The sequence below is a fragment of the Triticum aestivum genome, chromosome 2B (genome assembly GCF_018294505.1).
Source record: "Triticum aestivum cultivar Chinese Spring chromosome 2B, IWGSC CS RefSeq v2.1, whole genome shotgun sequence".
Lineage (NCBI taxonomy): Eukaryota > Viridiplantae > Streptophyta > Magnoliopsida > Poales > Poaceae > Triticum > Triticum aestivum.
In genome coordinates, this window is record NC_057798.1 from 206,451,371 (window position 1) to 206,465,733 (window position 14,363).

The window sequence follows — 14,363 nt, forward strand, 5'->3', positions numbered from 1 at the left end:
GTTATAGTATTCAAACGAATGTCATGAGAGGTGAGAAAACCCCGGTGCTTACGACGCCACGAGTTGTTATACTTTTTTTACTGCATCCTATTGCCTAAATAGACAGCAACATTAGAAACACTTAAGGTCTAAAAAAGAGTATGTCAAAAGAGCGGTTGAACTGTTAATTCCAAAACACTATATATGGTCTTTCAATATATGTGAAATCATTACCTTTATATACAATTTCTCCAAACATGGAAAGCATCACATCAAGCCAATGATTTTGTTTAAATCAAAACATTTCATAATGATACATAAGACCTTGAGAGAATCCATCACCGTTGATAGGCCGTGATTTGGCTACCAGTGATGGTAGCCACCATGGGAGAGTGATGAACACATCTAAACCGGTCAACAACGAGCAGATTATTTATTTTTGGAAAATTTCCTGTTCAACTGGTTGCACCGGATGAAGTCAAGCCCACCTTCAGAACTTCTTGTGCTACACGATTTAGGTCGGTAGCATGCAAAAACATGTAAGTCTTTTGTTCTGGTACTAGTAGTTAAGTGATCCCTCACCTTCGGAACTTCTTGTGTTACAGAGGGAGTAGTTCTTTTTTAGTTCAAGTTAGTTAGTAGGTGATCAATGTGTCCACGTGATTAACTATGTAGTTGCTTATTTAGTTTGGATAGGAGAGTCCATTTCATATTTAGTTGGGATTGAGTCGGTTGAGATCCTGTGCCTGCGTGCACGATATAAATAAAGGCTACCGGCGTGTAACAAGATCAGTTTGTGTTTCCACCGTGAGTTGAATAAAAGTCAGAAAACATTCCATGTCGGGGAACACCAAATATCGTGGTTGGTTTTGCTGATCCGTGATGGATTTTGTTGCTGCTACACGTGGAGTTGATTCCATCTACTCGACGACAGTTTGTTTTGATCTTACGTTCTCGCATTATTGCTAGATCGGAAGATCTTGTTGCTGTTGTTAGTACCGTGAAAGGTCGAGACGACAAACGACTCGCCATCAGGTCGTGCCCTCATCCGGCCATCTATGGGCGGTCTCTTCATTGAGCATAGAACATAATATGAGTCAAAACGTGTACATGATATGGAACTTCTGCGCTTGATTGAATGGAGCTTATATCAATTAATCTTATGATTTAAAAAGTGTAGATGATAATATACAGTACCTGAATAACCGTGGAGCCAAACACGATCTTGAGTACATCAAACCAATCAGAAATTTGCCCAAGACCTCTAGTTTAGGCCTAAAGAGGACAGTTATTAGCAAACACGGATAACAAAAATCATGGAGCATCCTCTGAAGTGAAGGGACATCCTCGATGACCGCCCCCCTTTATCAGCATGTATTCCAATGCTTATAAGGTCAGGTGACTTATTCAGAAACAACGGATGTCTATTTTGCAAACAAACATCAAGCACTCAAGGTAGGGCAACTCGAGTGCACAATGTTGTGCAGTGTGACCTCACACATATCAACCTTCACAAATGAAAGTTTCTTGAGCAGTGGGAGTCAAATCATTTGTAACAGATTGTTTGCTAGCTGGCACCGGACGAAGGTGATGGTGTGAAGAGAGGAGATAAACCGCCAGATGGATATCGGAACTCGGAAAAATGCACATATGAAAGTTAACAGGACTATTTCAACCGCAGCCAGGAAAGTTAAACAACAATATGGTCATCACGGCTAACAAATATCCATTCTATAAATAATCTTCAAAGACGATTAGTATGAATAAGATCAGATACGGGAGCGATATAAATGATCATATGTGAATGAACGAATGGAAATTAAAATATAAGTCAAAAAAGTTGTGCTACTAACAACGAAGAACAACATTTTACCATTACTCCTATATCTTCAACTTTTTTCTGACAAATCCTATATCTTCTACTTGTTTTGACATTCAGGCAAGAAAGAAGGCTGTTTCAAACTAGGAAGCCTTATGTCCAACCTCCCACATTGCCGACAAGTTCAAAGAAGAGATGTGTAGACGAAGTTCCACATTCAAGCAAACATGACCACACCTTTTCCATCAATAATTCAAGTTTGCAGAACAGAAATATATTTGGATGATTGTGAACCAAATGCAATAGCACTTACAAAAGCCTAAAGTGATATTCTACGACAAACTATTCTTTGCCCCAATGTGGTCCTCTAGGTGAAAACCCTTGTCTGCTATGTCATTGCTTTATGGCGTTCTTGGGATGTCATCTCAGATTGGGTCCTTTCTTATCGTGCTGCGACGACATGTTCAAACAGATTTGGACCGTAACTTGAATCATCTTGCTCTGGCGCTTGGCATTCTTGGCGCCTCCTATCCATTAAACGTGCTTGTAGCATTGGTGTCCTCGATGCTCGCTGGCAAGGACGGCGCTCCTCGGTCCGGAGTGACAAGTCAGAAGGTTCTCTTTGATGATAGTTTGGTGAGGGTGCAGCGGCGCGGTACAATGTTCCTTCAGGGGGCGTGGGTTCTTGATTCTTTGGTGCGCGGGCACTTCTTCCTACGGCACGGCTCTTCATGTGCTCATGCTTGAAGCTGAGATGCTGGTGTGTGGTAGTGCATGTACTCCCTCCGTTTTTATTTACTTCGCGTATTAGCTTTGGTCAAAGTCAAGTTTTATAAACTTTGACCAAATTTATAGACAAAAATATTGGCATATACAATAACAAATCAATACCATTAGATTCATTGTTGAATGTACTTCCACATCATATAGATTTGTTATGGTAAATATTTATATTCTTTTTTATAAACTTGATCAAACTTTAGAAAGTTTGACTTCAGTCAGCTCTAATATGCGGAGTAAATATAAACGGAGGGAGTATTGTGCATTGTTTTTGCGTTGTACTCTCTCCGTTCCCAAATATAAGTCTTTCTAGATATGTCAATAAATAACTACATACGGAGCAAAATGAATGAATCTACACTCTAAAATATGTCTACATTCATCCGTATTTTGTAGTCCATTTCAAATGTCTAAAAAGACTTATACAGTATTTAGGAACGGAGGGAGTAATAATTTGTTTGGCTGAGGTTTTTTAATCTGCTTCGTAATATGACTTTCTCGACACTCCATATTGTTACTACTGGAATAGAAGTTGGGATGTCAGCACATTCTAAATCTTATATGCAGAGGAACTTAAGATCGATGGCTCTTAACTTGCACGCAAGGACGAAATAGTAGTTCTACTGAAACAAGGTAAACGTCGCATGGACGTGCAGGTTCATATGGCCGTGTGAAAATCAACAGTTCCGACACAGTGAGACTGAAACTCGTATATACACCGCACCGATCAGAGATAAGCCATGATTAAGCACCCAAAGCCTCCGACAAGTATTCGGCAAGCACCGATTGCCGCCGCTGATCTCCCGGCTCTCGCGGTGCATCGACTGATCACACCATCGACAGGTTCCTCCGGTGAGCCCGAGTACTCCACTCCTCCTTGCACAGCTCCTTATCGTAGCCGTCCTCTCGCTCCGGCGGACATGACGCACACGCGCCTTTCTCGCCGACGCGGACATCAGTGCCGGCGTCACCACTGCTCGCAGGCGGCGGCGCGACACCGTTCCCTGGCCTCCGGCCGAACAGGCTCTTGAACCCGTGCACCAGACGTGACTTGAGGCTAAGGTTGTCCCTGGCGACGGACCGGCCGGTGGTGGCGGTGCTGGACGAGAGGTCCTCGCCGTTCCAGAGCCGGCTGCGCGGGATGCGGAAGCTGGCCGACTTGGCGGACACGCGGTCGATCGCGGCCGAGGCCGTGACAGCAGCCGCGGCCTGCTCGGAGCGGCGCAGGCGGCAGCGGAGACTGGCGAGCTCGCGCTCGAGGGTGTCGATGCGGTGCCCCGTGGCATCCATGGATGCGCGGATGTGCGCGGACTGGCGCAGCACCGCGTCGTGCTGGAGGATGTCGCCGAGCGTCATGTTGGCGGCGTCCCCGGCGGTCGCGGCGGCCACGGCGCTGCTGAACGCGCCGGAGACGGACCCCTTATGTAGCCCAGGCAGCAACGGCAGTGGCGCGGCGGAGACCGGAGCCGCGGCGGCGGCGTGGTGGTGCTGGGTGAGGAGCATGGGGTGGTGGGAGTGGAGCTGCTCGACGAGCATGGCCTGGACGACGAAGCGGAGCGGCAGCCGCGGGTTCTGCACGAGGTGCATGAAGAGGTGGTGCGACAGCTTGGCGCAGTTCACGTTGTAGCACAGCCGGCTCTTCTCCTCCTCCGTCAGCTTCCCCTTGTGGTTCTGCACCCACATCCATGCGTAAAAACGATCAGCCTCTACGCAGCAAGTCATATTCAGATTTCACCATGAAACGTCGCGGGCAAGTTGAGTAGTTAACGATCTCTAAAAGTTGGATTGAGGCCAGGGTTTTACCCGCCAGAAACCTTAAGAGTTTTAACTGAACAGTCTGAACTTGGACGGACTTCTCACTTCTACTCCCTCCATTCGGAATTACTTGTCGTAGAAATGGATGTATCTAGATGTATTTTAGTTCTAAATACATTCATTTTTGAGACAAGTAGTTCCGAACGGGGGAGTAGGAGATACCCTGCAAAGTCATTTTGAGCGTTTATGTGATGTACCGGTAACCAATCCATCCGTTCATGCATACATTCAGATTCGTCCCGCTGTGAATATGCTATTCTCACTTTTTTGCTATACCGGAGTTATACTTCATCAAATACAGCTAGTAGCCCTCACCTTTGTTAGTGATATGACAGGCATGGCAGCATGTGACAGCCCACTCTCTATACCTGGCCATACCTCGGGCCGGGCCGGGCTTCGGGCCGGGCCTAGCCAAGCCCGACGCAAAAAACCCAGGCCCAGGCCCGGCCCGGCCCGACCAACGGGCCTGTTTTTTGGGCCCGAGCCCAGCCCAAACACCTAAAAGCCCGTCGGGCTTCGGGCCGGCCCGGCCCGACCTTCAGGAAAGCGCAAAAATGACGGGCCCGGGCCCGGCCCGGCCCAACCTTCGGGCTCAAAATCTAGGCCCGAGCCCGGCCCAGGGGCAGCGTCGGGCCGGGCCGGGTCGGGCTTTTTCAGGCCGGGCCGGGCTTCCCATGGCCAGGTATACCACTCTCTCCCTTCTCTCACACATAAATCTACCCTTTTATTTCACCTTAGCTAAATTAAACCGTTCATATCATTTAAACTATAAGTTTATTTTTTAAATAATTCATATAATTGAATTCCTAACGCTAAGACCTTTAGAACTAGACAAATCTTGGATACATTTCAAACACGTTCAAATTTCAATGTTTCACATTTTATATCTGAAACAAACCCATTTCACTAGAAAATTATGAAAAACTCATATTTCAATAGAAGTATGTGAACCAACCTATTTCACAGAAAACTTTTCTTACCCAAATATGAAACTGAAATGTCAACTTGTGAAACTGGTTATTTCAAAATGTGCAATGGTTTATTTCAAAAGAGTGAAATATATTATTCTAAAAAATGTGCAATTGAAATAGATGTGATTTTTGTGAAGCAAGCTAGTAAAAAGTGAAATGTAGGTTTTGAATTGTGAAACAATAAATACAGAAAGTGAAATTGCAATGTATCATTGTGAAACTGTGTTTTTCTGGAAATGTGTAATAATTTATTTCAAAAGAGTGAAATAGGTTTTTTGAAAAATGTGCAATTGAAATATATGTCATTTTTGTGAAACATGGTAGTAAAAGTGAAATGTAGGCTTCGAAATATGAAAAAGTAACTATAGAAAGTGAAATTCTATTGTACCGTTTGTGAAACTGATTATTTGAACATGTGCAGTAGTTTACTTCAAAAGAGTGAACTATGTTATTTGAAAAATGTGCAATTTGAATAGGTGTTTTCTTTTGTGAAGCAAGCTAGTGAAAAGTGAAATGTAGGTTCTGGACTGTGTAATAGTCACTATGGAAAGTGAAATTGAAATATATCATTGTGAAAATGATTATTTTGACATATAAATATACGTTCGAATTTAAACGTGCTCAAAACATATCCAAGATTGATCTCATTTTAAAGGTTTTGCGACAAGGAGTTCAAATATAAAAAAAGTATTAAAAAGAAATATATGATTTAGAAGATCTGGATGTTTAAATTAGCTAAAGCGGAAGAAAATGTTGGATTTTATTGTGCGGGTGAAGAAAAAGTGATTCTGCCACACTATCACGCATGCATGTGAAGTGCACTGGTGGGGCCCAAGTGCTAAAGAGAGAGTGTGATAATATGAAGATGAATAATCTACTCCCTCCGTTCCCAAACATTTATCTTTCAAAAGATTTCAACAAGTGACTACATACAAAGCAAAATGAGTGAATCTATACTCTAAAATATGTCTATATACATTCGTATCTTATAATCCATTTAAATGCCTAGAAAGACAAATATTTGGGAATGGAGAGAGTAGAAAAGAACTGTAATACAATGATACTTGGCCCACATAGTATGAGATGGCAGCTCTTGCTGGCCCGCTTCGGAAGATACCCTGTCTTAGAGCAATGGACACTCAACTTCAATCAAGCCAAAGCTAAAGGAAAATCGGACGCGAAATGCCTACTCCAGGATTTTTTTTTTTTTACTACTGGGGATCAGTGCAGTCCATATCGAACTCCCCCATGCCAAACAAAAATACTGCAAGTGGGTAGGGAGAAAGCTTTACCTCGAGGTAGTGATCCACGATGGTGTACATGAGGTCGTGGTCGTGCGCGAGCCGCGCGCGCAGTGCCTCCACGACCACCTGGAACTCCTCGAGCGGCAGCGCTGCCACGTCCTCGAGCCACCTGCCGTCGGCGCCGCCGGACGCCGCGAGCGTCTCCAGGCACCGGACGAGCAGCCCCGCGCCGGCCACGGCGGCCTCGCCACAGAGGAACGACGCACACGACCGCAGCACCACCGCGGCGCGGCCGTGGTCCGTGGCCACTTCCTCGAAGAAGTAGTCCTCGGCGCGGCGCGCCAGCCCGTCCTCCGCAGTCAGCTCCAGCCAGTCCGCGGCCACCCACGCTGCGGCCAGGTTCTCCGGCGACAGCGCCACGTCGGCGCCATAGCTGGACGCCACCGCGTCGGCGAACGCGTCGACCGTGAGGCCCGCCGGTAGGTCCACGGCGATGTCGCTGCACTCCGACAGCTGCCGCTTCAGGTAGCTGCTCTCCGACGTGATCGGGTCCTGGGAACAGAGTATAACGTGGTAAAAATACTGAATCTGTAGATGAAAATTGAACATCAAGAAACACAAGTGGTAGAGCATTTGACCCATTTAACTGCCGTTTAATCGTGTTAAGAAAACTGGAGTACACTGCCGTTGAACATTAGTGTACGACCAGTAGTCTGAATTTTTTTTTTGTCTGAAATTTTAACTTACTAGGCGGCATGAAAAATCGTAGGAAGAAGCACAGAGCTAGAGCATTCGATCTGGCAGATGATTGGCCTAGCCCACAAGACGAGCAGAGACAGAAAAAGAAAGAAGGTTGCAGATTTGCTGGCACTAATTGGATCTTTATCATTTTGGCGCAATTGGCAACAGTTTCAGGCTTTCAGTGGGTTTTGGCCTGTATTTGTCGAACTCCTTTGAGTTCTGCAGTTCGAGGGAGGAAAAGAACAAGAAAACAATGTTTCTTGTATCTGTGGAACTCAGTTCAGCACTAAACTGAACCCTGTAAATAACGAGCTGAAAACAAAATGGCAGAATGTTCCGAACTGTGAAATCCAAATCCCAGCAAAGCAGTACTACTACGATCAGGTTTAGTTCCACCACGATCAAGTACTAGTACGACTCCATAAATAAAATTTGAAATGGTCCGTCCGTCTGATCCTAACATTTACTCAGATCTCCCTTCTGTCGGCCAGCATGAATGCAATGGGGGATACCTCTCGTCGCAGCAGTACGTCAATACTGCCTGGTCCCGATCCACAAAGAAATTCATGCAGTACTACTTGAATTTCCGGCAAGATCGGCTGTAAATCTACGTCGAATTCAATACCCGAACTGCGCCAGCCCATGTGTTAGTATTCATATTTAGAGGGACCAAAAGCCTAATCACTACACGTATTCACAATTTTTACGTGAGATCTCCTTGACCTCCTGCCAGACTCCTTATCATGTCAAAGTTCAGTTGAAACCAACACAGCACAGCAGGTCAAAGAGACGATGCAGGAGCAGGAACATACTACACTGCTACAGTCAACGGCAGGCAGTAAACTTGTCTGAAGGCGCCAGTAACTCGTGCGAGTGACTGACGGGGGTTACTGGAAGTTTACGATCGTTCCTGCTGCACGCAAGCCAGTGCGCTAATCAAGGCAATGGAGTAAATGTGGTACAGAATCGGCCATCAATTATTGCCTCTTAGGACGCCATTGGTAGCTGTTCATCGTGGGGGCAGAGGCTCTGGCATATGTCTACTTGGGGCACCTTTTGCTGTAACAATTTTTTTTGCTACATCTATAGGCAGGCAGGGGTCACTTCCGCTCACAAAAGACTTGATCGAGTTTCACATGAATCGTTTTTTTTTTTAATTTTTCTGAAGCTTGCGGGAACTGAACTGTTTCCTGCAGGAATTTCACGCGAATTCGGGGAAGAATCCCGTAATCCAAATGAGGATCTTATGTAGCCCCCATTGGACAATGTGCTACTACAGTGACAATATTGGCCGATACCTAACCAGGGAGAAGGCCAATTCTTAGTGCAAGGTTGAAACTAAGAGTCAAGGTTTTTTTGACAGTAGAAACTAAGAGTCAAGGTACCCCGCACTGTTATTTTCTGAAACCCCCACGGCGAATCTATGGGCACTGCCAGGAGAGTGCGCAGTAACTATTTGTGAGTTACTCCTTGTTCCTTAACCGTCACAAGAAACGTCTGACGACGTGGGCGTGGACTGCGCTGCGCACGTACTCCTGCAGGGCTCGTATTGATTTGCCATAAATAAATTTCCTTCTACTAACGGAAAACATGCAGCTGCAGCACGCTCTATTCATTTTCTTTACATTGGTGAGAGGAAAATTGGAAGGAGCTTTTTTTTGAGAGAAAAATTGGCAGGAGTGAGAAGACGGTTCCGTTTTGCGCAGTAACTATTTGTGAGTTACTCCTTGTTCCTTTAACTGTCTCAAGGAAACGCCTGGCATGTGGTAAAATTCGACTAATACGGCAGTTTGAAAGAAGGAAGAACTAAATCATCATCACTGCCGTCGATTTTTAACTGGGGTGGTGAATTTCTATCCGAAGTGTTCGATCGTTCAAGAAAAGAAAAAAAAGGAGCGGTCGATCTTGGTACTATGTCTTACCCTGTGCAGATGGAAGCAGTGTTCTTGGACACGCACGATCACGTCCGGCTTGCGCGATCCATTAGCCCGCGACCTAATCAAACATGGAGGCAAAAAAATCGATCGCCGGTCAGTCAAATGATGCCGAATTCTGAACTCTGCGTCGTCCATGGACTCCAAAACAGATCACAACGAACTGAATTGTCACACTGGCTGACACACGTACCATCCTTGCACCGCGCTCCTGAGCGCCGGCGGGAGGGAGGAGGCGGACGGCGCCGCGGGCGAGCACGACGCCGACGTGGGCGCCGAGGAGGACATGGTGGGCGAGTTGAAGCAGTCCTCCGTCTCCTCCTCCTCGTCTTCCTCCTCGTGGTCGTCCTCGTAGATGGTGTCCACGACGCCGAGCTCCTGCCAGCTCCGGCCCATCTCCATGGCCATGCCTGTTGGCTCCTAGACCTTCTCGATCTCCAACTTCTTGTCCTATCTACCACTACCACTACCCCTGTCCCTGTGGAGGAGGAGCGACGGCTGCTGCTGCTGCGGCTCTTGTAGTACCGGGCGATGCCATTAGGGTGTTGAATCGGGATGGCAATGAATGCGTGCATGTGGATGGTAAATGCGGTGGCACCCCCCGCGTCCCCGATCGCGCTCTGTCCTTCCGCCTGCGCCACGGCTTCTGCTCGTGTGCGTTTTGTTTTGTTTTGTTTTCGACCTCCGTGGTTACAGTCCAGTTGTGTGAAGCGTGAGATAAATTTCCCCGTGTCCGTGTGCTACCCAAAGGGGTTGCCTGTTGGCGGCGCGGGTCTCGGGCCCTCGGATCGTGAAATGGATGGCCCAGATTTGTCGCCGCCAGGGAAGACACCAACGTTACCATGGGTCGACCGACCGGTAGTTCCAAGATTTCCGTACAAATTTTGGGCAACCCTTATCCTTTTTCTGAACACGAGCAACCATTATCCAAGAAGGAAGGCCACATGTCACGCAAAATACATATTTCAGAGCACCTAAATAGCCAGCGACCTTCAAAAAAAAAAAGCCAGCGACTGTTCGTTGGGAGGCATGGCAATTGCAAATAGTTTGTATGGCAATTTTGTTGTTCGAGGATGACAAATTTAGTTTTTTCGGGTTTTTTTAGGGTTGATGACAAATTTAGTTAGCAAGTAGGAAAATTTGTCTAATTTTTTTTTCTGCTAAGATTTGCCGTGCTTTCAGAAGGAATTTTGCATTCACCCGACAATTAAAATTACCATAAAAACGTTTGTTTTGCCATGCCCTTCCGGAGAATGTCAGCACAATAACATTTCCCATTTCATAAATGTTTTAATAAAGTATAATCTACGGCCTCTTTGATTAAAAAGAAAAATGCACGAACACACAACATTTGATTTTTGTAGAACCGCACACAAGGCATTTTATTCATTTTAACGAATCATATTTGATTGCAAAGTAAAGATGGGTTGCTCCATTAGCTTCTCGCCCCGTCCATCAAAGATCGAATCCCTGCAAGTTTGGGAGATAGCTATGTCCTATGTCCCTAATGATGTGTCCTCCAACCAAGTGGCCATTGAGGGAGTCCTGGACTAAGGGGTCCTCGGACGTCCGGTCTATTGGATATGGGTCGGACTCATGGGCCGTCAAGATACAAGGCAGAAGACCACCTCTCGTGTCCGGTAGGGACTCCCATATACATGGGTGGCAAGTTTAGGTGTTCGAATATCTTATTTCCTTCCTGTTAAACCGACTTTGTACAACCCTAAACCCCTCCGATGTATATATGAATCGGAGGGTTAGATCGAAGGTAGGATCGTAACATTGCTAGGCTAGCCAATCTAGGTTAGCCAATACGATCTCGTGATAGATCAACTCTTGCAACCCCTATACCCTTCGAATATAATCAAGCAGGAGTAGGGTTTTACCTTCATTAAGAGGGCCCGAACCTGGGTAAACACTGCGTCCTTTTGATCATAGTTACCACCGATCCTCAGACATATAGCTTGGGCCCCCCTACCCGAGATCTACCGATTTTGACACCAACATTGGTGCTTTCATTGAGAGCTCCGCTGTATCGTCGACAGAAGGATTGATGGCTCGCCTCTTTCATCAACAATGGTGTTGCGTCTAGGAAAACCTTTCTTCCCGGACTGGTCTTTGTGTTCGGTGGCTTCGTGCTTCGTGCCAACTCGATTGGCCACCTCGAGTAGGTCGACGGTTATGCCCCGGACACCAGATCAGGTTTGGAAACCTGAACTACGTCGCTGACATCCGAGGAGATCTAATCTTCGAGGGGTTCACGGCCTCGGCTGCTGCTCTGTGCCCCCATCAAGAAGGCTCTTCGGATCCCCTGCTATATCTCATTTAGGGGTCAACACTCATGTCTGCCCCGACCTTAGATCCGGAGCGGGTCGCATCATCCGAAGACGGGAGCATGAGCCCCTCCTGACTCCTTCCCCTTGCGGAGCTCCCGACCGAAGACCCAGAGGCAATCTTGGACTTGCCTCTGGACGATCACTCCAAACTGTCGAGGTCTACGCTCATTGGGTCCGATCTGGTGTCCCATGCCGAACTCAACCCTGCAGACCCACAATTTCTGGTCTAACTTTTGCTCCTAGATGAAGAATTGGGATTAATGCATTCTCTCGCCATCACGAGGGCTTTGCCTCTGAACTGTACCTAGCTCGGACAGGGGGCTGAGCGCGGGGAATATTATGCCCCACTCACCACCCACTTAATAGCCAGTGTCGAGGATTTAACCAACATGCTGGACTACGCATCCGAAGACATCGACGGTATGGACGACGATACCGACGCCGAACTGAGCCAAGTCCCACCCATCACAAGGAGTTGGACATCCACTTCAACTTATGATGTATACATGGTGGACACTCCTGATAAAAAGGACGACGAGGATAACCAGAACCCTGATGAGGACAAACCCGTCGATAAACTACTAAAGCGTCAACGTCACCGGCGCCGCTCACGATCGCATCGGGCGAGGGACAGTAATATCGGCACCGGAGACAATGAGACTCCGGATGATGCCGAAGATCCCAAATACCCCGTCGAGCCCACATCCAAATAGGACAAAAGGGAAGAGGGTCGGTATAGTCCCGAACACGCTGACCACGAAGATTCAAAGGAGATCAACTATATGCCAGAATCCGAAGAGGACGTTAGCCTCGGTGACGAAGACTTTATCGTCCCAGGGGAACCCCTCGAACAAGAACGCTTCAAGCGACAGCTCATCCCCACAGCGCGGAGCCTGAAAAGGAAACAACAGCAACTCAAAGCTGAACAGGATACGCTCAATGAAAGGTGGACTAAGGTCCTGGCCGCTGAGGAATACGGCCACGAGCGACCCGCCAAAAGTTACCCCAAGCGTAAGCTGCTGCCACAATTCGATGACGAAGCCCTTGAGCCAATACCGTCGAAATACAATGAGGCAAATCAACCAGACAGGCCACCACGTGGACGGGATAAAGCGACATATCAAGCCGAACACCAACCCGCACCCTCTCGCCGAAGAGGCAGGGAGATAGCAGTCGCGGGATACACATATGAATTGCAACGTGACCCAGCCAACAAGGCTGGCCAGACTAGATCAATCTACGGATCAAGAGGCCGTGCCCCGGCGCGAGATAACGGCTATGAAGCCCGACGTGACGACCAGTACTATATTCGGGATCAGAACTGAACTCATATGTCAGCCGACCTCCGCCGTGATATTGCATGATACAGAGGGGTTGCACACCCTTTATGCTTCACCGATGAGGTAATGCAACACCAATTTCCGGAAGGATTTAAACCTGTAAACAACGAACAGTACGATGGAACGACGGATCCGGCCGGCTCGATTGAAGATTTTCTTCTCCACATCCACATGGCTCGTGGAGATGACCTCCATGCCATCAAATATCTTCCTCTAAAGCTGAAAGGACCAGCACGACACTGGCTGAACTGCCTCCCAGAAAACTCCATTGGAACCTGGGAAGATTTGGAAGATGCTTTTTGGGCTAACTTTCAGGGCACTTATGTTCGGCCACCGGATGCTGACCACTTGAGTCACATAATCCAGCAACCAGGCGAATCAGCTCGAAAGCTTTGGAATCGGTTCCTACTTAAAAAGAACCAGATCATGGACTGTCCGGACGCTGATGCCTTAGCGACCTTCAATCACAGCATCCAGGATGAATGGCTCGCCCGACACCTCGGGCAGGAAAAGCCAAAAACCATGGCAGCCTTAACTGCACTTATGACCCGCTTCTGTGCGGGTGAGGATAGCTGGTTGGCTCGTAGAAGCAATAGCTCGGGCAACCCTGGCATTCGGAGGCCAGGGATGGCAATGGTAAACCTCGCCGCAATAAAAACAAACATCGGAACAACAATGATGACACAGACGATACAATAGTGAATGTCGGATTCAGTGGTTCTAAATCCGGTCAGCGGAAGAAACCTTTTAAAGGCAACAGGGATGGTTGATACGTCTCCAACGTATCTACTTTTCCAAACACTTTTGCCCTTGTTTTGGACTCTAACTTGCATGATTTGAATGAAACTAACCCGGACTGACGTTGTTTTCAGCAGAACTGCCAGGTGTTGTTTATTGTGCAGAAAACAAAAGTTCTCGGAATGACCTGAAAATCCCCGGAGAATTTTTTTGGAAAATATAAAAAATACTGGCGAAAGAATCAAGGCCAGGGGGCCCACACTCTGTCCACGAGGGTGGGGGGCGCGCCCCCTCCCCCTAGGTGCACCCCCCTGTCTCGTGGGCCCCCTGATGCTCCACCGACCTCAACTCCAACTCTATATATTCCGTTTCGCGGAGAAAAATATCGAAGAGAAAGTTTAATCATGTTTTACGATACGGAGCCGCCGCCAAGCCCTAATCTCTCTCAGGAGGGCTGATCTGGAGTCCGTTCGGGGCTCCGGAGAGGGGGGTTCGTCGCCGTCGTCATCATCAACCATCCTCCATCACCAATTTCATGATGCTCACCGTCGTGCCTGAGTAATTCCATCGTAGGCTTGCTGGACAGTGATGGGTTGGATGAGATTTACCATGTAGTCAAGTTAGTTTTGTTAGGGTTTGATCCCTAGTATCCACTATGTTCTGAGA

The 14,363-nt window shown here is 47.3% G+C and overlaps 1 protein-coding gene across 1 annotated transcript; it reads right to left on the reverse strand.

Annotated features, from left to right (window-relative positions):
• Positions 1–3,183: 3,183 nt before the first annotated feature.
• LOC123044372 (BTB/POZ domain-containing protein At3g49900) lies at positions 3,184–9,839 on the reverse strand. The gene is made up of 4 exons (XM_044467099.1): positions 9,477–9,839; positions 9,272–9,344; positions 6,657–7,160; positions 3,184–4,249 (listed from the first exon to the last, which is right to left on the reverse strand). Exons 1-4 carry the CDS (start codon positions 9,689–9,691, stop codon positions 3,407–3,409), a joined length of 1,635 nt encoding a protein of 544 aa, XP_044323034.1. The 5' UTR covers positions 9,692–9,839; the 3' UTR covers positions 3,184–3,406.
• Between the last annotated feature and the right edge of the window lie 4,524 nt (positions 9,840–14,363).